Here is a 26898-nt window from a genome sequence, read left to right as displayed (position 1 = left end):
GTCAGGTGCTAGCAGCTCGTACAAAGGTTTTTTTTTCCTTTACCGTCAGGTAATTTTAGTTTTGCTTTACCCCATTACCAAATGCAAGACTTCCTGAATAACTAAATATGCTGGATGAGGTACTTTCATATTACAGGCGTCAACTTCATATCGCTAGGCTAGGAGAGTTGTTCACACCAGGCATGAGAAAGCTTGAGATTTCGGTCTTTGCCAAATGTAAATGTAAGCATTTGTAAAGCGCACAGCTACCTCCAACGGAGGTGACCCGGTGCTGGGGGCCTTCAGGAAGATTAAGAAAGCTATTGCCCAGAGTCACATGGTGCTGGGTTAATCTGCTGCCGGAGCCAGGGATCGAACCGTGAACCCTGTGGTCCGGAGTCAGGCACACTCACCGCTGCGCCACACCTCTTCCACAGCAAGGCAATTTTCAAGGCAAGGCAATTTCAAATCAAAATCAGGAGAAGCTGTTTTCCAAGAAGGAGCTTAGTACAAGCTCCTAATGATTCTGTTTATGCACTTGATCTTATACATGAGAATGACACGTTAATCTGTTATTTGAATATTATCAGGTGAACACTAACAGAGAAAAGATTTCTTAAAAAAGGACGCAGCTCCTCACACACACTCGGTAGCACGCTTCATTATTTAATAGTGCAAGGGGGGCTGATTCAGAGCTCTTGGAGTCTCTTCTTTATGTTCTCTTGTATGAGAGTTAAATGTATGTTGCTCAGGGTCTTTTGTACTGGTTAAAATTGAATGACACAGGTGTGCTATTAACTTTATTCTTCCCAGTTAGCGTGTCCCTTACAAGATTAGGTATCCTAGCAAGTACCCAGTGTGGAAGGGATGGGCAGGAAAAGAACCGAGGATGCTTAATGTCCTTCTCAATCTTGGCGTACTTTATTTAGGGGATGGGGTGGATATATTAAGCTTGTCACTTAACCCCTTGGGCGCGGCCGCGATTCTGCGCCTGTGCGGCAACAATGAAGAGTGGGCGGGTTCATGACGGCCCCCAGCCGTCGTCAGCACACGAGCACCGTAATGCATGACGGCTGGGGGCCGTCATCAGCACCGAAGGGGTTAAAGTCTTAGTTTTCTTCCTTTAGGTTGCGCCTTCTCTTCTTTCCTTTTAGGGTTATCTTCTTCCAGGAGGGTGTCCCCAGGAGACTCGGGAAGAGAAGAAAGTTTCGGTAAGTATATCAGGCTTTAAGATAACTGGGTTATGATAGTATCCTTACCCAACCTGGAGTGAGGGAAAGGGGAAATACAGAAGCTATAAAGAAGTGAGGGGTCTTACAGTGGGGAGACTAACTCTTTTAGCATAGAGGCTCTTATGTTTTCCTTTTTGTCCACTTTCGCTTTCCCTCCTCCTTTCAAGTGATTTGGAGGCACATAATAGAAGTAAAGGGAAAAAGAAAAAAAAACGGGAGATAATAAGTGAATAAAATAATGACCAGTCTTTTCCTTGTGTTTTATCCCCTACTCGTTATTGGGAACAGATTACCTATTTTTGTTTTCCGTCCCAATGAAAGAACGATTCTTGTCCTAGAAGTTAAGGGCGTAAACCTACAGCTAAAGATGCACAAGTATGTCTGCCACACAAAAACACAAAATAACAAAACACAAAAGAGAAATAATTTCTTTTAAGAGCGTCACACGACACTTCTTGAAGTAATTCCCTTATGGCCTTTACTCAGGCCCACTCTCACCCTGACCCTCCCTTAGATTCCCTCCCTCCCCGTCCGGTAAATGTACCACAAATGCTGCAACTCTCCTGAGCTGCAGCAGCGTGTAGGCATCCCTCAGCGGGCATCCTCCACCCCTCACACCAGCCCTCTGGAGCTTCTACATCATCCTCCATCTCTCCTAGCCAGGTTTCTTCAGTCGACCTCTCTTCACCGACCCACGTTGTCCTTCTTGGGATGTTCTCTGCGACGTCTTTCGACTTATCCCATCTTTTCTCTTCGTCTTCAGGTGCGCGGTCTTCCGGGTGGTGACATCCTTTTCTTCTCTGTTGGGAGCTACTGGTTGGTCCTTTGATCGGGTGGGCCCACCTCCTTTCTGTATGGGAGAGTCCGTTGGGAGAAATCTAACCCTTCGTTTTTCTGTTTTCCAGTGATGGTGTTGTCAGCGCTCCGGACTGCAGCAAAAGGACTGTGGTGAAAGGTAAAGGGGTTCCGTTGATGGCGTACTTTGTAGAGGGGGAGTGGCATCTCATGTGGATGAGGGGTTTGTGCCTTTAAGAAATGCTTTTTCTGTTAGTATTCAATGGTTACTATCCAGATTGGTTGGCCTGGAGACCAACGTACCATTTTCTCACACAAGATAAAGTGCACAAACAGGAACATTAGACGCTAATATATAGGGTGTTGGTACTGGGTTGAAAATTGCAAAAAACACAGTTGATGGACAGAATGCAGAACAATGTCTTACATTCACCCCAGTACAAAGATCTGGGCCTAAATCTATCGTTTTTTTGCACTCCACACCACCCTAGGTCAGACACTGGCAATATGCAAATCAGCCTTGACCCTGTGCCTCATGGGAACAGTCCAGCCCGAACTACCAAGCCATGTCTTTCCTAGACGGGAATCAAGCATCCAAGGACCGGTTTCTGGCTATCAGCCTTCTTCAGCCTGGATAGCTTGACTCCAGTGGTGTGGAGAGCCTGGGACTCACGTCTGAGCATACCCAGCCCACTCGGGGTGAAAATTGCAAAAAACACAGTAGATGGACAGAATGCAGAACAATGTCTTACATTCACCCCAGTACAAAGATCAGGGCCTAAATCCATCGTTTTTTTTGCACTCCACACCACCCTAGGTCAGACACTGGCTATATGCAAATCAGCCTTGACCCTGTGCCTCATCGGAACAGTCCAGCCCGAACTACCAAGCCATGTCAGACGTGAGTCCCATATAGCCAGTGTCTGACCTAGGGTGGTGTGGAGTGCAAAAAAACGATGGATTTAGGCCATATCTTTGTACTGGGGTGAATGTAAGACATTGTTCTGCATTCTGTCCATCAACTGTGTTTTTTGCAACTTTCACCCAGAGTGGGCTGGGTATGCTCAGACGCGAGTCCCAGGCTCTCCACATCACTGGAGTCAAGCTATCCAGGCTGAAGAAGGCTGATAGCCAGAAACCGGTCCTTGGATGCTTGATTCCGGTTTAGGAAAGACATGGCTTGGTAGTTCGGGCTGGACTGTTCCCATGAGGCACAGGGTCAAGGCTGATATGCATATAGCCAGTGTCTGACCTAGGGTGGTGTGGAGTGCAAAAACAAGATGGATTTAGGCCCAGATCTTTGTACTGGGGTGAATGTAAGACATTGTTCTGCATTCTGTCCGTCAACTTTGTTTCTTGCAATTTTCACCCCGAGTGGGCTGGGTATGCTCAGACGTGAGTCCCAGGCTCTCCACATCACTGGAGTCAAGCTATCCAGGCGGATAGCCAGAAACCGGTCCTTGGATGCTTGATACCGGTCTAGGAAAGACATGTCTTGGTAGTTTGGGCTGGACTGTTCCCATGAGGCACAGGGTCAAGGCTGATTTGCATATAGCCAGTGTCTGACCTAGGGTGGTGTGGAGTGCAAAAAACCGATGGATTTAGGCCCAGATCTTTGTACTGGGGTGAATGTAAGACATTGTTCTGCATTCTGTCCTGGGGTGAATGTAAGACATTGTTCTGCATTCTGTCCATCAACTGCGTTTTTTGCAATTTTCACCCCGGTACTGGGTTGAGGCTCTTTAATATCTTTTATCTCCCCTTTTGTTGTTGGAGGACTATTTCAACGTCTGTCAAGTCATGATGAAATCCCAAAAGTAAATATCACCTGCATTGGTATTCTAACCAATTTGAAAGCCCATATCAATTGTGTTCCCGGTAGGTAGACCTCCAGACTGATTAACCATGAAATGCAGCACAATTGCTAATATGACATCGACAGAGGAGTAAGTATGAATGAGCTTCACTGCTTCTCTTAATATAAAGCCTAAGATGGGGCACACTGATGAATCTCTGTTACAATATAATCCTAATAAAGCAATTAGACTGGAATGGGATCAGGTAGACCCATCAGAATTTGAGCAAGATATAATCTTAAGAAATTATAATTTAATAGATGAGTGCTGAGGCTGGACTCTACCTCGGTTGAAATGGTCCGAGATTTGGAGCTGCTCTGTACCAAGACTGCACAGTGGTTGGTTAGGAACATTCCTCAAAAGCAATCCCTAGAGGCATGCAGATTCAAAACTGAATGCTCTAAAGCTCATAAAGAACTAAAGGCACTCCTCGTGACAGCGAGCTAATTAAAATCACTAGGAGAAAATAGAAAATGGTAATAGAATGCAGGAAGATGGGATTAAGGAGGATTTTGTGGGAGGACTTGGAAAGAGCAGGCTCTCTTAAAGATCCGAAAGAAAATGGGGAAATTATTAATCGCCCAAACATTCACCGAGGATGCGAGACAGATGGTCTCACTGATCATGGGTGAAGCATGGGAAGCCCATGTTTCCATTATCTTTAACCCTTCACATAAGAAGTTAGTGGAGGATTCACAGGAAATACCCTTTGATCTAAGTGCAGCCACACAACTTAGTTTGTCCATCACAGTCCAAGACGTAGAGGTCGATTTAGCTCAGGGCATCTGTTTGAAAGCCCCTGGCCCAGATGGGGTGCACTCGATATTTTTAAGAGAAACCCCAATTTGTGGGCACCACTTTTAACAAATATTTTTACGGCACCTATTATACTGGTTTTTAAAAAGGGTAATAGAAGCAATCCAGCGTGTTATAGGCCTATATCATTGATTGCTGCAACCGCAAAGGTATTGGGTAGATTCTTTTTTGCACGTTTGGAAGATTGGCCATTTATCAAAGAGGTCTTGTCAAATATAACAATATGGTTTTAGGAGGGGGCTGGGTATGACTGAACAATGTCTCAACTTGTCCCTTATTGTCAGTAAGCACGCGAGGTCCATGAATAGCTCTATTCACTTGGTCTTCATGGATTTACCGAGTACCTTTGATACTGTCAATTGGGACAAATTGTAGGCTATGATGGAAGACATGGGTGTTGAAAAATCACTAGTAACTCTTCTGCGTAGGCTCCATACAAACACAACAATCAGCTAAGATTTCGCAGTAAGGGGGAAGAACTCACCCAATTATTTCCACAGAGGGGGGTCCGTCAAGGATGTAATTTATCCCAGTTCCTGTTAATTTATACAAATGGGCTGGAGGTTTTTTTTTACCAAACAAGCATTGGAAATGCAATAGGGCTCGCATTAGGAAAGTTTGAGCTATTGGTATTATAATTTTTTATTTTTTATTTATGCGTTATTTTTTAAAATAGTTAAATTAATAGCTTTGTCATTTACAATGCCAATAGTTATAACTTTCGCAAATGTGACACCTATAGCATTTGTAATGCAACATGTTTTGTATTTACGTGAATTAGATGTATTGATATTACAAATAACAATGGCTTTTAATTTTTTTGAATAATTAATACTTAAATAATGTATTTAATTTGTAATGGCAATAGCTTAAACTTTTGTAAATAACTTTTGTGAAGATTATGTTCAGTGTCTTTTATTGTGACGAAAATCCAATAACAGAAGTGAAATATTAACATCTTTTTGTGATTAGTAATAAAGCTTGAAACATTGAGAGAACAGATTTGAACCAGTGCTGCTGAGTGGTGCTGCTGAGTGGTGCTGCTGGGCGGTGCTGCTGTGGCGGTGCTGCTGTGGCGGTGCTGCTGTGGCGGTGCTGTGGCGGTGTTGTGGCGGTGCTGTGTGGTGGTGCTGAGTGGTGGTGCTGAGTGGTGGTGCTGAGTGGTGGTGCTGAGTGGTGGTGCTGAGTGGTGGTGCTGAGTGGTGGTGCTGAGTGGTGCTGTGGTGGTGCTGAGTTGTGCTGTGGTGGTGCTGAGTGGTGCTGCTGTGGTGGTGCTGAGTGATGTGGTGGTGCTGAGTTGTGCTGTGGTGGTGCTGGGTGCTGTGGTGGTGCTGAGTGATGTGGTGGTGCTGAGTGATAATGTGGTGGTGGTGAGTGATGTGGTGGTGGTGAGTGATGTGGTGGTGCAGAGTGATAATGTGGTGGTGCAGAGTGATAATGTGGTGGTGCAGAGTGGTGCTGTGGTGGTGCTGAGTGATGTGGTGGTGCTGAGTGATAATGTGGTGCAGAGTGATAATGTGGTGCTGAGGGGGTGAGAGTGTGGGGGTGAGAGGGTGAGTGAGGGTCGGAGGGTGTCTGAGGGTCGGAGGGTGTCTGAGGGTGAGCGGGTGTCTGAGGGTGAGCGGGTGTCTGAGGGTGAGCGGGTGTCTGAGGGTGAGCGGGTGTCTGAGGGTGAGCGGGTAAGTGAGGGTGAGCGGGTAAGTGAGGGTGAGCGGGTAAGTGAGGGTGAGCGGGTAAGTGAGGGTGAGCGGGTAAGTGAGGGTGAGCGGGTAAGTGAGGGTGGGCGGGTAATTGAGGGTAATTGAGGGTGAGAGGGTGGGTGGGGGTAAGTGAGGGTGAGAGGGTGGGTGAGGGTCAGGGGTGCGAGGGTGGGTGAGGGGGTGTGCGAGGGTGTTGAGTGGTGCTGTGGTGGTGCTGAGTGGTGCTGAGTGATAATGTGGCGGTGCTGAGTGATAATGTGGTGGTGCTGAGGGGGTGAGAGTGTGTGTGAGGGTGAGAGGGTGAGTGAGGGTGTGAGGGTAACGGTGAGGGAGGGTTAGAGAGGGTGAGGGGGTGTGGGGGTGTGAGGGTGAGGGTATGTGAGGATGAGGGGGGTGAGATTGAGGGGGTTTGAGGGTGAGGGGGTTTGAGGGTGAGGGTGTGTGAGAGTGGGGTGTGTGAGTGAGCGAGGGTGTGTGAGGGGGTGAAGGTGAGTGAGGGTGAGTGAGGGTGAGTGAGGGTGTGTGAGGGTGAGTGAGGGTGTGTGAGGGTGAGGGGTGAGGGGGTGAGAGGGTGTGTGAGGGTGAGGGGTGAGAGGGTGTGTGAGGGGGTGAGAGGGTGTGTGAGGGTGAGAGGGTGTGTGAGTGTGAGGGTGTGTGAGGGTGAGTGGGTGTGAGGGGGTAAGTGAGGGTGAGCGGGTGGGTGGGGGTAAGTGAGGGTGAGAGGGTGGGTGGGGGTAAGTGAGGGTGAGAGGGTGGGTGGGGGTAAGTGAGGGTGAGAGGGTGGGAGAGGGTCAGGGGTGCGAGGGTGTGTGAGGGGGTGTGTGAGGGTGAGGCGGGTGAATGGGGGTTTAAGGGTGAGAGGAGGTGTGAGGGTGAGTGAGGGTGTTTGAGGGTGAGTGAGGGTTGTGCACAGAGGACACGAGTAGGGTGAAAAACTGAGCCATTGCTAGGACTTTTCTGGTAAAATACTTGATGAGAACCCAGGCCAGTATAATGCTGTCTTCTGCGTGCAAGTCTGTGAAGTCATGGTGTATTCGGCAGTGGTGCAAGTACGGTGAAAAACGGAGCCATTGCTGCGACTTTTCTGCTCGTAACTCCCCCCAAAAAAAACTCTCGGCATTGCTGTGGCGGGGGAGCTGCAGCCTTTGAAGACTGATGCCTAGCGCTTGTTGTGGTGAAGGTGGCCTTGAGGTAGCTGTAATGGCTGCCCTTCTGCTGGCTCTTTGGAGAGGGAGAATGATGGAGAGTGACTCCAGCCTATCACCCCCATAGCATAGGGACTAGGACTATAGACAGGGCCCCTGTCTTATATATATTAGGGCATTTTCGTGTTATTTTCCTTAAAGTAGGGCTTATGAATTTAAGTTAGGGGATAGATATATAAGTATTAGTCATGATTTGCTCATTTGCTAACATGCTGGGATATTTTCCATGGAGCTATGCATATTGTGGGCTCCGTAGGCCTTAAACGAGACAGACCCCATTTTGCTTTCTGCCCGGTAGCTCGAGAAGGCTTTCTAGGTCAAATGTAGTGTTTTAGTTTCAAGCTGTTGTTCGCTTGGAGAGAACCGGTTCAGGCTGACCCTTATCGAAGGAATGTATTTTTCTCCACTCCGAAGACACAACTTCAGGCCGGCCGGCTGGGAAAGTGTCCTTGGTACGGGGAGGTACAAGAATTTGGTGGGCGGCAGGTTACTGGCCGTGAATTTCCATGAAGGAACGGGCTTTGATATTAGCGAAGGTGTTAGTCAGTTTGTCAGTTAGTCCGTAGGCGGCACCTAGCCGTTAGCATCTCTGCCATTACTCATCTCATGGCGGACAGTTGCCATCTTTGAAGTCCGAGAAAGATTTAAGACCAAAACTCTCTGAGAAAGACTGAGCGAGAATTAGCGCGGAGCGCACCGATACAGAGAGAGAAAGAGGCGGTATCTAATAATCAGCAAGGTTCCGGTGTCCTGAAGGGAAGCAGACGAGGTTGAGCCTAGCGGTGCAGACGTGTACTTGTGACGGCTGGGGTGTGACTGCAAGGCGAGCCAGGATACAGAGACGAGAAGGGAACCTAGATGACTGCCGAGCCCAAACTTCATATTAATCAGGTGACGTCCGACCAGCTCTAATAGAACGTGCACTCTAATCTTTACCTTTTTCTTTGCAGAAGTTATGTTGCATAGTAATGTGATTTGTGTCTACTGTTAATAAATATCCTAATTCTTATGGAATTATCGTGTGCCTCATGTTCATGTTCAATCTCGGTAAACGCATCTCCTAGTTGAGCGTTGTTTATGTGAGCGGATGTGAAATCCCGATCAGGTAAATAGTGATCGAACAAAGAGGGAGTGAGTGGACCTTTGATGCCAAGAATAGGAGGTACACCATATAATTTGGGAACCGTATCAAACGTCATAATTATAGTTTTATCCCGAGTAGGTAACTGAGATATTATCCTGATGATTGTTCATAGGAATGTGGTCGTCGTTGATATACGGCGTTAGTGAGAACACTGGGGAGGATTACCAGTGCCGATACCCACAGGATTGTGGCTTGAATAAGTGAGAGCGCTAGGAGGTCGAACTAGCGTGTAGTTTCGCAGGATTGCGAACAGTTTGGAAAAGGGAGCATTGGGTTCTGCAGGCCCATGTGTAGACGCACCGGATTGTGTGTCAGATCTGCCCTAGGGTAGACCGGTCTGGGTCGGGGTGGCCGCGAGACCAACTGATGTGAACAAGATATTGTAGAAAATCTATGTATATTCCCCATCCTTAGGTACGACCTGTATATATATCCGTACATCTATCCATTGTGAATACTGTCTAAGGAGGGAAGGTGAGTACGTTTTGGCTGGGTCATAGGGGCCCCTGGGGGCTGATCCCATTTCAACAGAAAATCCAGCCATAACAGTAGCGGAGGTGACTGCTGAGTCTCACACCTGGATTCCAGGCACAGGCAGCAGATTCTCTGTTAGAGTTGTGCTGGGCGGAGCATGTTGTTGTTGTGACGGGAGGAGAGCTATTCACTAAAGACATGGGTGAAGCAGAAGACATGAAGTCCTGGAGAGAAACGGTTGATAGGAAACACACGTGCGACAGCGGCTCCCGCATGTGCAGAGGCGCAAATTGATTTTCGCTGCATTTGAAAAGAAAATAATGAGCTTTCCAGTCAAGTGAGGCGTGCTGGATATTTACTGTCTACAGTGTAGATGAAAGGTGAGAAACACAGAAAGAAAATGACCATCATTTGAAAATATCTAAGACTGAAAGTAAAGGCTAAGCGCTGCAATCTGCATGCCTATTGCCGGTGACCGCACATCTTCTACATAGTAGATGTATTGTTTGTTGTTGCTGCAGTTACACAATATCCAAGATCGGTGTGGTGTTGTTTCCTCATGTGTTTGGGTCAACCATTGCTGAAATGAAATAAATGGAGGTAGGGTCTTGAAGCCTATCTGTAAGCAACTGGTGAAGACCATTTCACAGTCAAAGTGAAACTAGCCATAAACACTGCCCTGGCTCAGCGGTAAAGAGATTCTGAAACATTTACCTCCTCCCTTATTGGATAATGAGTAGGAGGAGCCGGAGGAGTATGACGGCACAATAAAAACCCTCAGTCCCAAATAGGAGAATAAAAAGAAAGAGGTTGCCAAATGGCATACGTTTCTGGGTTTGGGCCAATTACCGGTGAGTTTGTTGAAGGCTGAATAGCAACTTTGAGGTCTTTAACGGTCTCCTGCAGTTTCTGATCATTTCATGATGGATTGTCAAGAGAACAGTTTGTACATGAAGCTAAGAATGTTAATATTTAGGAAAACTGTTTGGACTTGGAAAATTTCAGAAATTCCTTAACAAACTGAATTTGTCACAGGGCATCAACCACTCGGAAGTCAGCATAGTTGATCAAATTATTGTATAGGAAGTTTGGTCTAGCAAAGTTTCCTTAACTCTTGGGGGGGGGGGGAGAGGAGAAATGCTAGACACAGCATCAGAGAGCATAAAAGGAGACAAGGCCTGGCGGCCGTGAAACTGAAAGTACGGCCGGCCGGCCGTGAATAATTAGGGGGTGAGAAATGCGCTGGGAGGGCTGCCTTTGATGTGGTAATGCGAGGCAGGCAGGCAGGCAGGCGGCTGGTGGCATTGCGCACGTGCTTTTTAGGGCTTGCGCTTGCGCAATACCCTAAAAAGCACATGCACTGCATGGAATCGCCAGTGGAATCGCCAGTGGTTAAACTCTGGATAAGCCACAATAGAGCTTCGCCAGCTATGCGCAAGCGCATCAGCAGGCAAACCCTAAAAAGGGAGCTTGACCTCCTCAAAATTGGTAATAAATCTGTTCTCCTGCTTTCATACGCAAACGTTACAGTATTACTGGCAAGGACAGCCATGAGCGTACTGATTTTATGACATCCCTTGATTTAAAAGTTAATTTTATTAAATCATGCACAATGGTGTGTAGCCCAAAGACCACATAAACCAAAACTTTTATTGTACAGGGAAAAAAGATAGAAAAAGTTAATAATTTCTCGTATCTGGGTAATTTATTTAATAATCAGTTGAAGTGGGAACAGCTTTTAACCGGTAGAGCACAGCAGACAAGCAGGGCTGTGGATGGTGTGTTTTGGTTTGCTTGTAAATTCGGGCATATGCCGGTGAAGGAATATTAACTCTTTACAGAGCTAAATGCCTCCCCTATTGCCACATATGGGGCCGGGGTTGGGGGTAAAATAGAAGCCAACAACTCCAACTAGTACAGAATACATTTATTAAAAGAGTGCCACCACTTTATTTTGCCATACTGAACTGGGTCAAGAGTTCATAGAAGATTGTCTTGGCTGCGGCCCTTTGAACTTATGGGCAAAGATTTGGCTCTCAGAAGACCTAGAGTTTTTAAGAGATGTTATTAAGGAACCCCTTAATACGTGCCACCACTTTATTTTGCCATACTGAACTGGGTCAAGGGGTCATAGACGATTGTCTTGGCTGTGGCCCTTTGTACTTATGGGCCAAAATTTGGCTCTCAGAAGACCTAGAGTTTTTAAGAGATGTTATTAAGGATTCCCTTAGTATGTATAATGCTCTAAAGATTCCCTGGCTTTGCTTTGCGAGGGAAAAGTTTCAAGAGATAGGTCTAGGACACTTCTTTGAAAATGCTGAAAGAATCCCTCCGAACGTGAAGGCCATTATTAAAGAGGCGTTTTTTACCCGGGGCAATACGCGTAGTTGCCAACAGCAAGGTGATATGGGAGTGCTTCATTTGCTTTCTGCCCCCTCATAATTTTATTGATCTTTTTCTACTAATTCCTAGATTGGATTTTACCTAACTAGGTTCCGACTATGCACTGTGCACTTTTTGTTGGCGTTTCCACGTCAAGGAGGATGGGCAGACAAGCTTATGCCTTGCCCTTGTGATAATGTTTCTAGGCAAAGCACTTTTTATTATTTTGCACATTACATAAGTCGGTGAGAATCAGATTTCTGCTTGCATTATCATGGAGTATTTGTTCTTGTTCATATAATGATGGTTTTATTTACTTGCACACATTGGCCTCCTCCGATATCTGCAGCACCGTAGCAAATTTTATGAGGGGCTCTATTGTGATTAGAATGAGTTATGAGTGAAATTGGTATAGGATTATCAGGGTATGACTTTGTTTTTTAAGGAAGCAATATGATGTTTTTAATTGCCTTTGCAGAAATATTATGAATTGCTGTTTTTAATCTGTCTTCATTTATGTTTTATGAATTGTAAATATTTTTATTGTGAAACTTTTATGGTTCTCTGAATCGAAATGACGTTATTCGTGACTTGAATGAGCTTCGCTTCTGAGCTCAAGTGACACAGAATAACATAGACACAAAGTACCAACAGCCAGATGTGCAAATCTTAAGAACAGCGATTTCCAAATAGCGATTTTTATTGAATGCCTATTTGGTAATCATTATTCCTAATGTCATAAATTAAGTTTGAAAATAGCGTTTCCCAGTGGGTCACAAATCGACGTATCCAATGAATAGTAATTAGGAATGATAGCCATCTCAGGGATGGTGGCCTGCTGGGGTCCACAGACCTCCATGCCTGTGGTTGCTTGCAAATAAAGCTATCTTTTTTTCTTAGAAACGCATTCCCGTTTTCCTTACAGAAAATTGAAAGTGTTTCAAAAGAAAAAAGTGAAACATTTTAAGTTTCAATTTTAAAGAGTAGGCAGTGGTCCGTGGGACTACTGCCTGCTCTTATCTTAAAGATATATATTTTTTAACATTCTCATTTGCGAATGGTTAATACAACCTTCAGTAGTTAGTTAAAAATGTACTGTTTTGCGACCGTAAAATATATACGCTACTGTGAATTGGTATTTGGAAGGGATGCCCTAAACTCGCCCCATTCAAATACAAATTCGAAAAGCAAAACTGCGATTCTGCAGAATAGCGGTTTGCTGTATCTACATACCAAATAGCATTTTTTCAGTCTCAAAAATGCTATGCAAGTATGGCCCCAAGAGTAGAGGGGGGATCAATATTAAGAAAATTAACCCCTTCCCTGCTGGCCCGATTCCGCCCCCGTGCGGTAAACAAACGAACAGGGGCGGGTCATGACGAACCCCAGCCGTCATCAGCACACGAGCACCGTAGTGCATGACGGCTGGGGTTCGTCACCAGCATGGAAGGGGTTAAAGAATTACATTAGCAAAAAACAAGGGCAAAATCAGTGCAGTAGAACAATTACTCAGTTCAGTGAAGCAGAAGATAGATGTAGAATAAACAGATCTTACTGGCTTTATCTGGTATTGATGTATGTACATCTATGATATTTTGAGAATGAAACATGAAAGTTTAGGAAGTATTCAGATAAAAAGAATTTCTTAAATGAACATGCTAAAAGCACCTGAGACCTAGTGGAAGCAGACTGGACTTCTACACTGCTTCTAATGGGAGTTACTTTAAATGTCCTTAGTGGGTTAATGTGCATGCTTCTGAGATGTGTGTGTTAACTATGAGTGACCTATTGATGGAAGAACGACCAAAACAAGCATAAATCCACTTTATTAAAGACTATATACAGTAAACATATATGCAGTGAACACCAAGAAACAATTCAGTGCTAGGTCAGTAGTAGGTCTGGGCGAAATGTACATTACACCGGTGTAATTCATGTAATTTCATGTTATGCTGGTCACATAAAATTCCCCAAATTAAAACATTACACTACTTCATGTAATTTTGTGCCGTTAGTGGTAAAAATTTACTGCAAATAGAGCAATTCCGCTAACGCACAAGAACAACAGCTGTTGTTCGCAGTGCTCTTGTTAAAAAGCTTCTTTAGACCAAGAAACGACACGGGGATGGATTTCCTGCTAAAATATAGCACAAAATGACTGATTTGCATTATGAGTAATTACATGCAATTTCATGTAATTTTGCTTTCATTGTGCGCAATTAAATGACAGCAAATTATTCAAACTATGCACACCGTTAGTAAATAGATGGCCAAAAAAGAGACCACATATGCTTTGTAGAAAACAAAAGCCCTTGAATCAGGGATAAAATTCTAAAATAAACCATAAAACTTACTGATTTCAGTACAACAGCTCCAAACCAATTATTCTCAGGCTGCACAGAACTTGACCCTTATTAAATATACCAATGCATTTGTGGGAGATAAAGTTTTTGTCAGGATGACAAAATGTATTCAATTAAAAATAGTAGCATTAAAGCCAAGATCTTTCGGTTCGAATGGTGATCAACTAGTGTTGTGTTCCCTTACATGAATCTTACTGAATTTGAATGTGGATATGTATGCGATTGCTAGGAGGAATAAAGGGATTCTAGCGAGTGGAGGCAGCTAGAGTGCTTTATTCACATAAATATAGATATAAAAGTCCTTCGAATTTTCTATTATCTTTACTTTGCTAAGGTAATCAACTAATCGCGGCGGTTTCTTAGTCAATGCACATTATAGCGTATCAGGCGGGAGCAGTTTCTTTGCTCAAGAACTATAGACACATAGGCCTGGAGTGAAACCATCATTAGCGCAGCAGGGGCTCTGTTACCAGCACATAGGGATATGAGGGGTTGACTGCACCCCAATTATGGCAGGCTTTTACCACCAAAGTATGTAAGAGGGGCCCAGAATTCTCGCTTCCATTAGGGCCCCAGCACCCTTCTGCGGAACTGATACAGGCAAATATGGATTTTGCAGTTTTAGTTGCTACAACCCTGACACAGGCATACATTCATACTGCGGACTTCTTACGTGAATCCAACCGAGAGTGATTAAACTGTGCTGGTCCTGGATCAAGAACAGCTCCTCCTCGTTTTCGGTGTTGCAGAAGTCTGGACCACCTGACTGCTTTGGCACAATCACATGAGTGATGGTGAACTCGTTCCTCATCTGGAAGACAGTGGGCAGCAAGTGTAAGTACAACTTACGTTGTTGTAGGTAACTGTTATAGCGATGTTAAAGTAAGCTGAACTTAGCAGCCGATTAGAAGGGACGATGTTTGCTGGGCCATAGTTTACACAGCGTTTTCGGAGATCAAAAAGAGAGAGGTAGAGAGATATAAACAAACATATGACCCCTAGCACCCAGAGTACAGACATTCCCCTTCAGAGAAGCATCATGCATGTGGTACAAGTTAACAAAAGGTTATTTGTGCAGTGTAGCAACACACAAATGCCTAGGGCACAAGACAACACATTTGACCGATAAAAAGAAATCATACAAAAATGTGCCAGGGCCACTCAACTGAGTCTCTTGCGTCCTGGGAGTGGTGCAGCTTACACTGGCTTGGTTTCCTTAATTATGGAGAAATCTCTCTTTTGCAGTGAGTTTACTCTTTTGACCAATAAGGTGGTCTTTTACTTGTGAGACCAACGAATGATGCATCTTGTGAAGAGCTCCCACTCTGCCTCAAATAAAAATCATCGTCATCGCCTAACATGTGCTTATAAGATGATACTAGGGTTAGGCCCAACAGGTAACTTTGGGCCCAGCCCTCCTGTGGGGCTTTACAGAAGCCTGCCTGATACAGAGTCTTCCAATTTCTCCAATAACCCAGTTCACTTTTGGCTCAGTAAATATTGCCACTGTCTTAAAGTGCCTCAGCCCATCAGGACAAGTGGCGGGCTCAAGGGTTACAGCAAAGATTGGGGTTCCAGATGAATGGCAATCCCGGTCTCAACTGAGGTGTGAGATGTCTCTCAGTTACAGCCTGCCAGAGTATCAACAAAGTATCAACAACAAACAAAGATAATGTACCAGTTTACCGCACAGGATCCCACACGTCTCAACTCCTTTCGATGTATTGAGTTCAGCCAGATGCAGGAATTTGATACAGAGATCTCGCGGAACACTCAAGTGTCTAAGGCCGTCACTCATACCATCTTGAGCGAGGTGAAAGGAAAAAAAAGAAAAAGAAAGTAGAGAGAACATAAGCCAAGCTTTGGACACACATTTATAGACAGATCTGCTTATCTCACCTTATATACACTCCTAAAAATCCATTTTCATTCTTCTTAAAAGTTCAACCTCAATCACCTCAAGATCATTCACTGGCTCCCAAGAATGAAGAACATAAACACATTGAGAGATCTCGGTTGGACATTTTGTAATCAATCGGTTCTGTTTCTTCTGGTGTTAATAAGGTGTTTTAACTGGAAATGTCCTTTAGGACTAAGCCAGAATCACGCTGTGCCTTCACAGAGCCAGCAACAGAACAGATGCCTCTTTAGCACACAATCGTCTGCATGCAACTCGTTACAAAGACTTGCTTTAGGGGGGGGCACAATGGTGGAGTTGTGTTGTTGCGTAGGCTGGAGTTGGGATAGTAAATTAAACTATTTCAATATCCAGCACCCCCGGCATTAAAATTACCTGCAGAACAAGCTAAAAATTCATTTGTTCAAATGACAGTGTTCCTAAGGCATGCGTGAAAAAACGCATGCAGAATTCCGTCATACATTTGTTTTTAACAGCAGGCTGCTCAGTAAACTACTTAAAACGCAAAAACGACATTCTGATAGTTAGCATAGTTTGTTCAAATGGCTCAGCAGGGACTATGTATTATTACCACCATTCAAATCTAAATAAAGTGGTCATATTTAAACTGTGGTAAGCTATTTTTGAGGTCACCTTTTGGGATACCTCTAGTTGGAACGTACAATATCAACAGGTAATGGGCAAAAAAGAAAAGCTATTGCAGTGCATATTTAAATTGTGGTAAGCTATTTTTTGGATCAATTTCCTGGCTAACTCTAGTTGGAATGTATAAGTCCAACTGGAAATGGGCAAAAAAGAAAAAAACAACCTATTGTAGTGCATTTTGTTTTTACTGGCTCACAATATGCCACACAGGGAAACCAATATACATTTCAACAGCTCTTTGAAAAGGCAATGCCCATCATGCAATTCCAGGCTATACCAAAATTCACAAAGTTAATATGGCTCACCAATGTTATTCGCTTTGCAAATGCTTTTTGCCGATTAAGGAGAAGGAAACCGCGCAGGGGCACATGGAAAACAGGGAGGCCGTGATAGGGAACAGCTGCAACTGTTGCAGTGCTGAAATATATATACATTGTGTAAAGTGTTCCCTCAGGTTAACAGTGAAAGGTACAACTATTTCAATCAGAAGGCTTCGAGAACTAATTTCTCCTTGGTGGCACAAACAAAAGAATAGGGAGAAAAGTCATCAAGTACAGGAGAGAGAACTGAGACAGATAACCATGCCATCAAATCATAGACAAGGGGGTGACTAAAAGCCCACTCTAAATATATGTTCTGTGCTGGAAACATATAAACGGTCTACAAAACAGCAAAAGCTGGCAATATCTGAAGACCCAAAAATGAGTAATGGTCACAATCACAGTTTGTATTTGTTTTTAAGATCCTCATCTCTCGGAGAGAAGAAGGCACTGTTGGCCAAAGTGGTCTGCTGAAAGTCTTCATTTGGCAATATAAAGGAAATTCGTTTTCTTATTGACGTGCAAAAAAAAGGTTTCTTGGTCAAACCAGGAAGTGCTTTGAAACAACAGGCTAAACTCTAGTGATAAGTGCAACATTAACTAAATTAACCCTGGCAACTTAATGGGAAAATGTAAATGGCGGGAACCTTTGGAGGCATCAATAAAGTTTTTTAAACATTTTTGTCAACCAAAAATTTAGCTACAAAGATCTCAAGTGGCCCAGGTTGCATAGGGGAGTAGCTCATCCAATCTTATGTTTTCTTTTTTCCTTTGCATACAGGTATCGGTAGAGCTTTAACCAGAAACAGAAAACTAGAACTACTGTAATACAAAAAAATATAAGACAAAATAAGCTACTTACAATTTAAAGAAGACTGTTTCATATGCTTGGATAGTGTGGGCTACTCACACCTAAAAAGGCACAGCTTGGTACGCTTAGGGTTGCCTGGAGCTTTACAGGAACAAAACTCTCTGCAAGTACAGTCCTTTGACCAATCATAACCTCTACATGATGGTTAATTTAGGAGGTGGTTGGGACAGACTATGGCCAATGGATGGCAGGCTGGTGTGTTCTGTTCTATGTATTTATCTTGTACAAGAAGCCCTGAGGAAGATGGCAGGGCCAGCCCAGAAAGGAGAGATAAGGCAAGAAGGGGACGTTGGTACGTCTGTGATCTGAGCGACAGTCATATTCTCATTGCTCTGCAGTGTAATGATGTCCATGGGGTTATCCTTCACATTCTTTATCGTCAGTACCAAACTAGAGTCCCACTACAATTACATTCTCCTTCCCTTAACTATGCACTATAATTACTGGCAGCATCTTAAAGGCCATCCTTTAGAATTGGTGACTTACCTTTACCTTGCATGTGCTTGTGGGTTAGCCTTACAGTCCTTATGGAACCTATAGAGTTATCCATGTTACCCTTCAGATTCCCTATGCTCAGTATTTCTACTAAGTCAGACAGACTAGCCTTTACATTTATAATGCTCAGTACTCAAATTCAGTGCTTGTGATTGACTTACTGCTCTCACTGTTGGAAATGCTTCCAGGTTTCAAAGATCTGTCCACAGGTGGAGGTGCTGGTGGAGCACTTGGCAAAGGTTGTACTGGTTGGGAAGTTGGACTGGGAGATGGAGTTACAATGGGGGGTTCCTTTACCCCTGGTATAAGTGGACCTCCAACTGGCTCAACTCCTGAAGCTGGCTTCCCAAACTCCTCAAGAATCCTCAGACGTTCTTGTTCCAACTCCTTACGCCGCATCATATCCTCAAAGGCCATAATCTGAGCATGTTCGATTTGCTGCTGCTTCATCTGTGCCACCCGCTGCCGCTCTTCCTCCAGCTGCTGCTGCAGCACCAGCTGACGAGCCAGCTCCTCATCTTCTTGCTTCTACACCAAGAAACAAATATAAGATGTGTCAACAGTGAAGTGAAATACATATGGCACACACATAACTTTGATCCAACGTTCAAACACTGCCGATATTGCCAGAAACTAGAAATGATCCCATTCAACATTCATCAGGCACTTGTTTTCAAAAGTAATAAAATGGGTTAAAGAATGCAGACAAAGCACAGGATTCTTTCTGCAGAATGTGCTGCAACACTGGAGCAGTAGATGGAAAAACATTACAATATTACAGCAATCCGATTCAATAAGCAAACTCAACAGGGTGGATTTTGCTTTTAAGTAAAAATGACAATGTTAAGTTCATGCCATTAATAATTTCACTCCAGACCGTTATGGATAACTTAAATATTTCAATAAGATTTCAAATACCCAGGTATATTTATTGTTCTGGAATTAGCTGTCATCTATCAAGACATGTTATTAAACTCAATTCTAATTGCATTCACCATGCAAAACTAGGGAAGCCACGGAGCCTTTTTAGAAACGCTCCCCTCGAATGATCAAAAATTAATATGCCAATGATAGGCACCCATGAAGTGCAATCTGGACAATTGTTGGTAAGGAACACTAAAGAGTTTGAAAATGACATGGGCCTCTTCCCTGAAGGAGAGATGATCTGGTTGGTTCGGTGCTCCATGCTTTCAAGGAAATATCAACTCCTTTGTGGCCCTAAAGGATGGGCGAAAAAGCATTACGCTTCATCAAGCTACTTTCCGGCAGATTCTTCAAGGCTTTTCATGTTGCATAACCCTTTTTCACTAGGTATGAAAACCAGAGATAAGCTGATGGAACCAAACTTGTAGTTCCTGTTTGGGTCCCACGTTGTTCACAAGCAGTGAGTCACCAATAAGAACTACTAAACCTGTGGTTAAGGTATTACAGAGAAACAAGTCATTTGCCACAGCTACAGCACATGCCTTCACACTTCCCAGCCAGAGATCATGTGCATGCAAGATATTGAGGAGAACCTGAGAGGGACATTACAGAGACCTATTTTCACACCTTCTCACATTACTAGCTGTGTGTCACTGATTACTGTCCTCTTTTCCAGGGTCGAAGGATGACAATTCTAAAAAGAACCACAGGAACTCAGGGAGGATGAAGGTGCCCTACTCAAGAAGGAGTGTAACTAGTGAGCCACTACAGCATGTGAGTGATTATATCATGACTGAGTACATTAACCCTTCTAAGAGTATGTAGCTGGCACTTCAAACTTCAGAGATGGTTTTTTATGTTTTTCCCTACAGCAATATTGATTGAATAATGACTACATCTCAGAGTATGGCACACGTTAACTTGTGAGTGGTTTCATTTTGGGAGATACACAATGGAGGATGTTCTGGGCCCACTAGCCAGAACTTACAGAAACAGGTATACGGAAACAGGCTTTCTGTAGGTTTACCCCCTCTTTTTGTTGCCATTTGGACTACTAGCTTATGGTTTTTCAACTCCGAGAGTGCACTGAGGCCTGCTTATCACCAGAACCCAGTGCCAGTATTGTGACCCATTACAAAAGATATGTTGAACTGGATCTCCCCAATTGGCAAGCACTGACTTACTTTTAAGTCCCTAGTATATCGTGCCCAGAGTACAAAGGGCATTTAAGGCCACCCAGAACCCAGTCCACCCAGAACGGCAGAGCACTGTTTGTGCCATCCTGAGTGTGACAAAAGACATGACTGAAAGAGCAGTGTTTACACTGCTAGTTCGACTTTGCCATCACCATTAATGGCAAAAGCCACCAATTCCCTTAACAATATATGTAAGTCTACCCTAAGGAAAATCTATAGAGCCCTATGGCAGGGAATTGTGTATTGTTAAGCAAGATATATAGATTTATATATGTCTTAGCAGCAAAATCCTTAAAGTTGTTGTTTTTCAGAGGAAAGGTTAGTAAGCCCATTGGTTAACACAGTGTTAACGACTGGCATCCCAGTCTGGCCAATTTCTGAATGGGACTACCTAACTGGGCACTATAAGGTATCAAATACATTTTGGCATTGAATCCGACTTGATGCCCAAGTCGAAATTAATGTTACTATTAAAGCTAAGTAACTTTTAGAAAGTTACCACTCTGTGCCTCAGTTGGTCCAGTGGCTTTGCACAAGCCGTGGCCAACAGACAGCTTTCTACCCGCCTGGAGAGATGTGTGAACAACTCCCAGGCTTAGGAACAAAGGCAGCTGTTGCAGAGTGAGTTGTGACATCCTCACCCAGGAAGGCTACTCTGGGTGTTGGCCCAAAAGGTGAGCTTCAGTGGGGAAGCTGCCTTTGAAGGGCCGCCAGTGGCAACACTCCTGAGCAGGCTGCCTGTTGTTCAACTTGGAGACAGGGCCAGAGAGGGAAAACCCTTTCCCAACCAGGTTTTCATGTGAGAGTGTAGCTCTAAGGTAGCCACACCTCTGGGGTGAACTATCAGGCTCCTCACACTGGAGAGAAGGCTCAGTCATCTTGACAGTGGTAAGAATATTGCACTCTGGGATTGCCAAATTACACACATCACCAGAACTTTGTCACTAAAGAGGAGGGGACCTACTAGCCCATTGGATAGTGACCGCATTGTCCCCTACAACACTTTCCCAGGATATAATGGGCACTCTCCAAATCCATTGTGTACTGAGGTACAAAGAGGACTGCCCTGCTACCCTTGAAACAGCACGAAGACAGGCTGTACCGTTGAAAGAACTGCACCTGCTGCACTTTGGGCTAGTGAAGTTTGGACTGTGCCTGTGGCTCCTAGCTAGGGGAAAGTTGATCCCCTGCCCCAGATCAAAGCTGTGATCCCAAGGAGCATTCGGCAGCCCCCTGGAACAGCATCAGTGACATCAAAGTTGAGGAAGCCCAACCCGGCAAAGCAGTAGCCACTTATGAGGATTCGCCGCTGACCGCCGCCGGGTGCTCCTAGCGACAAATTCGAGATAGCCAAAAGTTGCTTCCGGATCTGTTGGAGTGCCATCAAAGTCCGGATTCCTCGGCCAAGAGGAACACTAACCCCCACCAAGATATTCACTGTGCTGTGTCGCAAAATCGGTAGCCCAGCACAGCTGCACTTTCCCTGTCACAAAGAGGATGCTGTGGGAATCCGAATGCGGTGGTCAAAGTTGCCCCACCTCACCCGAGTACTGAGGATCACCAGCAACTCACCCCTGTTGATCGCACAGCTCCGGGAACATCATTGAGCATCTTTCCTGTCTGGATTTCCAGCATCAGGACCACTCCATTTAAGTCTATGGAGGTTGTTTCCTAAAGACTGAAAGTGGACTGGAAAAGGCTCTGCTGGCCAGTTCCCGAAACTGTCTCAAACATTCCAAAAATTTGCAAAGTTTTTGTGGGCCAATGCTGGTTTGTGGTTGGATTAAAAGTTATTTAATATTTTAAAAATCCATATCTTCGGAATCCTCCCGTGGATTTTGATGATCAAGGACTCAGAAAATTCAAAAAAATATGCTCTGCTATTATAAAATAGTGTTATGTCTCTTGTTGCGTGACTTTCTTATTTTGTTGTTTGGTACTGTTAAAAGCTTTACACTAAGTTCCTTCGTCTAATGCTTGCTGCTCAAATCCACAATTACCTAGGGCTGAGCTTAAGGTTTACAAATTGGCCTGACTGGATCCAATAAATATTTTTGTGTAGTCCACAACAAGACCCCACAGCCATATCATGTAACACACCCAGAGCTTCACAACAGGTCATGTCCTGATAGTGTGCACCAAATACAGAACAAGTGGTGTACTCATTCTGGGACATCTAGCACCAAAGAAGGTCAACAGAAAAGCACCAATCAAGACCGAGCATAGTGGCAAAACACAGCACTAATTACCGGCATTAACCATCAAGAACAGCATAGCAATATGTTGTGCAAAGATTGTTATATCAATTTCCACTCATTTTATTAAAATTCAAGGAATTGAGTGGATGCTACATGTACAAACTGCTTTTCTACAGATACTGAAAAAATCACTGGAAATAGTAAAGGTTTATAATGAGTTTGGTTTACCCAAACTCCAACTAGGTTTTCAATATTTGCGCATGAACAGTTCTCAGCTTCCTTTTGGCTAGGTCACACTGTATAAATGCCTTATACATAGCCATTAATTAATTGGTACACACGTTTTAGGATCTCAAAGTATCTCGTGTACCTAAGTATAATTTGCATTCAATCTAAATACCACGATACTGATAACGGTTTTGTTTTTACATATACTTTGTTTGCATTTATTATACATTAGAGCCCTCTTTTCTGTTGAACTCGCTTAATGATTTCTTGTCGATTTAAAATGACCAAATGCAAATTAGAGCGCTTGGAGAAGAAGTTGCTCACTATCACTAACGCTCAATATGAGACTTTATTTCTGCCTATACAGTCATGCTTTACTATGCCCTGTTAGGGACAACTAAACGATAACATGCTATCGAAATAAAAAATACAGTAAGGGTAAAATCTCTTTTTTTCGTGAAAAAAATTATTGTCTTCATTGATCAAGAGGAAATCTGTATGGGATTCCAGGCTGCCAATTATATTTTCCAAGTTTGAAGCCATTAACTTGCATGAGTTTTCAAATTATCGAAATGTGAGAGTATTTTACCATTATATGAGGAACCATAACAGATGTTAGAGGATTCTGTAGTTTTAGTACTTCCGAAATTCTTTTTTTTCTAATTCTTAGTGGTTTCAAAGTAAATGTCAGCCTGAAGGTCAGGATCTGCGTGAACCACTTTCTCTAATCAAGTGATGCCTCTCAATTGCCCCTCTGGGTGGTCAATAATTGATCCTGTGCACGTTCGTCATGGTACATGCATGATGATGTTTTTGTTGTTTATGTTGCTTGTTTTCCAAACCCATTTGCTGGTTGGCAAGGTAGCCTTTATCAGAGGCAGGGGGGGGACTTAAGCAATTTTTGTTTTCACCTCCCCCTCCTCATCTGTTCCGTTTGGCGGCAAAGTTCTGTGCCCTGTTTCCTGTTAGTGCAGATGGGTGACTGTTTTTTAGGTCGAGGACATAAAGGCTGCGCTTGCGCAGTCTTTGGTCAGAGATTTAATGATTTTTAGACGGGGCTTGGAATCCGCCTCTCTCCTCCACCTCTTTTCCATTGGCTGGCTTCCTAAACAAAGGCCAGCCATTGGAGGAGAGAGGAGTCACTCCATGAAGCCCCGTCTCTTTCGGATTCGGGGGCGTGTTTTTGGCGTTCTTTCGCCCTGTGACGTCACCCGTCACTCAGAAGCCTAAACACGCCCCCGAATACGAAAATGTTCTATGTTTGCGGCCGCCATTTTGGTTAAATCCCGGGTACTGCGTGTCTGCTGTTATTGCGCTCTGCTTGTTTTTCTTGTTTTTGTTGTGACATGGGAGGCCCGGTTGGAGCACAGAGCCTCTGTTGAGATGGCGCTCTTATGACCTCTAGCGCAGGGAGCGCTTTATTTGCTAAAAGCCGGTGTCCACCCGGCATTGCCCGCTAACTTGCGGCCTCGAGGGTGCCCACCCCTCATTTGGACAGAACGGCACCCAGCCGCACCAGCCTGCAGCGTACCTCGGAGTACGCTCCGTACTAGAAGCATACAAAAGCGCCCGGGTCCCTATGCAGCGCGCGCTTGAGGCGTACTAAGGCCCGCATTGCCCCTTTGTCCCAAGCCGCTGCCCACCCGGCATTGCCCGCTAGCTTGCGGCCTCGAGGGTGCCCACCCCTCATTTGGACGGAACCGCACCCAGCCGCACCAGCCTGTAGCGTACCTCGGAGTACGCTCCGTACGCTAAAAGCGTACAAAAGAGCCCCGGGTCCCTATGCAGCGTACGCTTGAGGCGTACTAAGGCCCGCATTGCCCCTTTGTCCCGCTCGAGGCGTACGGAGGCCGCACCACACCGGAAGGAGAAGCTGGAAGGAGGACGGGAGTCCACCTCGCCTCCACAGGACCCAGCGAGTCTCCGGGCTCCACACCGGAGCGGGAGGGAAGGTCCGAACGCAGCACCGGAGAGCCCCGCCACGACAAGCAGAGTCCCCGCCACAGCAGCCGGTGAGTGTGGGTGCCTGGGGCAGCATTTGGCCGCAGAGCCTACCAAGGCTACTGGGCACTGTAAGAGCTCAACAGGTAACTGGCGCAGGGCATTGGGGTGGGCGGGAAGTTAACTACGCTGCCTCACTCGATGCTGGCGGGCACAGACCAGCACTCGGCCTAAGAAGTCGCCCAGGCCAACCATGGCCTCCCGATGATTCCCTCGGCACAAGCCTCGATGCCCCGGACCTCACCGCAGAAGCCGTGGCCTATCACCAGCCTCCCGCCGACCCACCCGGCCCTGGTGTATGGCTGTGTGAGAAGTTGGCCTGATATGTAGTGTGTCCAATTCTGGAACCACTTGGTATCAGTCCAAACAAACCCCAAAGATGTCTGGTTGTAAGTCAACCTTGTTAGACAAGCTATCCTAGTGGTAGCATGGACTAAGCAGCCTTAAAGGCTTAACTTAAGAGGTCGTGTTAAGCGAGCTGTTTTACCACATACAATCCTGTAATCAAATGAAAGGACACCACACAAGTATATATTATAAAAATATATGTATTTATTTCTAAATTACTCCCCAGTACTCTTTATGAGGAAAGGGGCACAAGCGTTAAATCAAAAGCACAGTAAAACATATAAAGTTGCACAATTATGGATGAGGGCGGGTGGCCACTCAAACCATATACTAAAAAAGTGGTATAAGGAACACCAATCGAACAGTGGTTAGGCCTAGGGCCTAGAGATTCGCTGGGAGCAGTCAGGACTAGCAATGCTGAAGTCGGGAGTAGCCCACAGGAGACGGGTGCAGCACGGAAAGTGCGGCTCGCACCAATGCAATGTCAATGGTGCGTAAAAGTTAAATAAAGTGAGTTAAAAGATACTTCCGCTGAACCTAGAGGAACAAAACTTTAGACACAGACCCTAGAGGTGTGTACCAGTGTGGGAACACCGGCGTTGCAATGTTACCTCACCCACAGGCCGTGGGTGCACAGGGTCGAAGTGGCGTCGGGTTTTGACATGCAGGCTCTTGGTGCTTGAAGCTGTTGCAGCTGCAGGCGATGTGAAGCAGAAGTGTCCGGTGCGATCCAAGGGTGGATCGAAGTAGAAAAGTACCTGAAAGCAGAGGGGACAGAGTCTGGGTCACTCAGCAGTGACCAGGGTGGAACCAGGACGGAACCAGGCAATGTCGGGCGCAATCAGGTGGTTGTCGATAGGCTTCTCTCCGCTGTCACGTGGGCTCTGGGGCATCTGCGACGTCCAGGAGCGGGTCACGATCTGTCCCACGTAGGCTCTCGCCGTCAGCACCGTCGGCTTCAAGATTGCAGCAAACAGCACTTGGCAAAAGCAATCCACGCGGAACCGGGAGATTGCTTATCACTCGAACCAGGAGGGTCAGAGTGGGGGCTCCTTTTCACAGGAGCTGGTGCAGATCTGGAGCAACCAGAAAAGCAAGTCGTATTTCGGTTTTCGTCGGCACAGGGGCCACAAGCCAGCTGGCAAGTGACCGGGCCAATGCGTCGAGCCGCCACAAGCAGAAGGGCCCCACGCAGCACTCGTCGAGTGTGGAGGGGGTAGCTTTGGTGCAAGTGTAGCTCGGGGTGGGGGCTTCTCAAACCCCGGTGCACAGCTTCGAGGATCACTCGTGGGCTGCACGGTCAGCGTCTCGTGGCCTTTTCAAGATGGCGTGCCCCACGCTTCCGGTCGCCTCCACTGGTCTCAGCTCTGCAGGGACTGTGGATCGGGCTGGGAGAAGGCAGGCAAGCTTGATCTCGTCGATCTCTGTCGCTCGAGTTCCGGCGGGAACTGCAACAAAGCAAGGGTCGAGGGCTGGATGGTGCCTGTTTGCACAGGGTGGTCACTCCTTGACCACAAGGGAGATTCTTCAGTCTTCTGCGTTGAGTAGAAAGTCGAAGGGTCCAGAATTCGTTTCTTATGTTTCTTCAGGATGATCTGAGTTGCATTGGCACTGCTCCCACTCTTATTCCAATCTGAGGGGTGGATCTCCTGCTAGGTCCCTCCCCTATGGGTGGGACCAGGAAGGGGGGTGGTTACACCCCCTTTCCTTTGTCCAGGTCTCACTGGAGCTGGGGCTTGGCTGCCCCAGAACCGGTTTGACCGGATTATGCAAGGGGAAGCCTTGTGCTCCCCAGGCACTGTCTGGTT

The 26898-nt window shown here is 45.4% G+C and overlaps 1 protein-coding gene across 2 annotated transcripts in view; it reads right to left on the bottom strand.

Moving 5' to 3' along the window:
- The window catches only part of STAMBP (STAM binding protein), a 152026-nt gene that overhangs the window by 8984 nt on the left and 116144 nt on the right, over nucleotides 1–26898 (bottom strand). For both annotated transcript variants that reach the window (XM_086943461.1, XM_086943462.1), the window contains exons 5-7: nucleotides 18357–18723; nucleotides 15625–15749; nucleotides 14620–14757 (exon numbers count right to left, since the gene is read on the bottom strand). In XM_086943461.1, coding sequence (XP_086799587.1) covers nucleotides 14620–14757; nucleotides 15625–15749; nucleotides 18357–18723 — 630 coding nt within the window. The remainder of the gene's footprint in view (nucleotides 1–14619; nucleotides 14758–15624; nucleotides 15750–18356; nucleotides 18724–26898) is intronic.

Source organism: Lissotriton vulgaris, chromosome 11 (assembly GCF_964263255.1).
Source record: "Lissotriton vulgaris chromosome 11, aLisVul1.2, whole genome shotgun sequence".
NCBI lineage: Eukaryota > Metazoa > Chordata > Amphibia > Caudata > Salamandridae > Lissotriton > Lissotriton vulgaris.
Note: the sequence above shows the minus strand (reverse complement) of the source record. Positions and strands in the feature narration are given on the sequence as shown.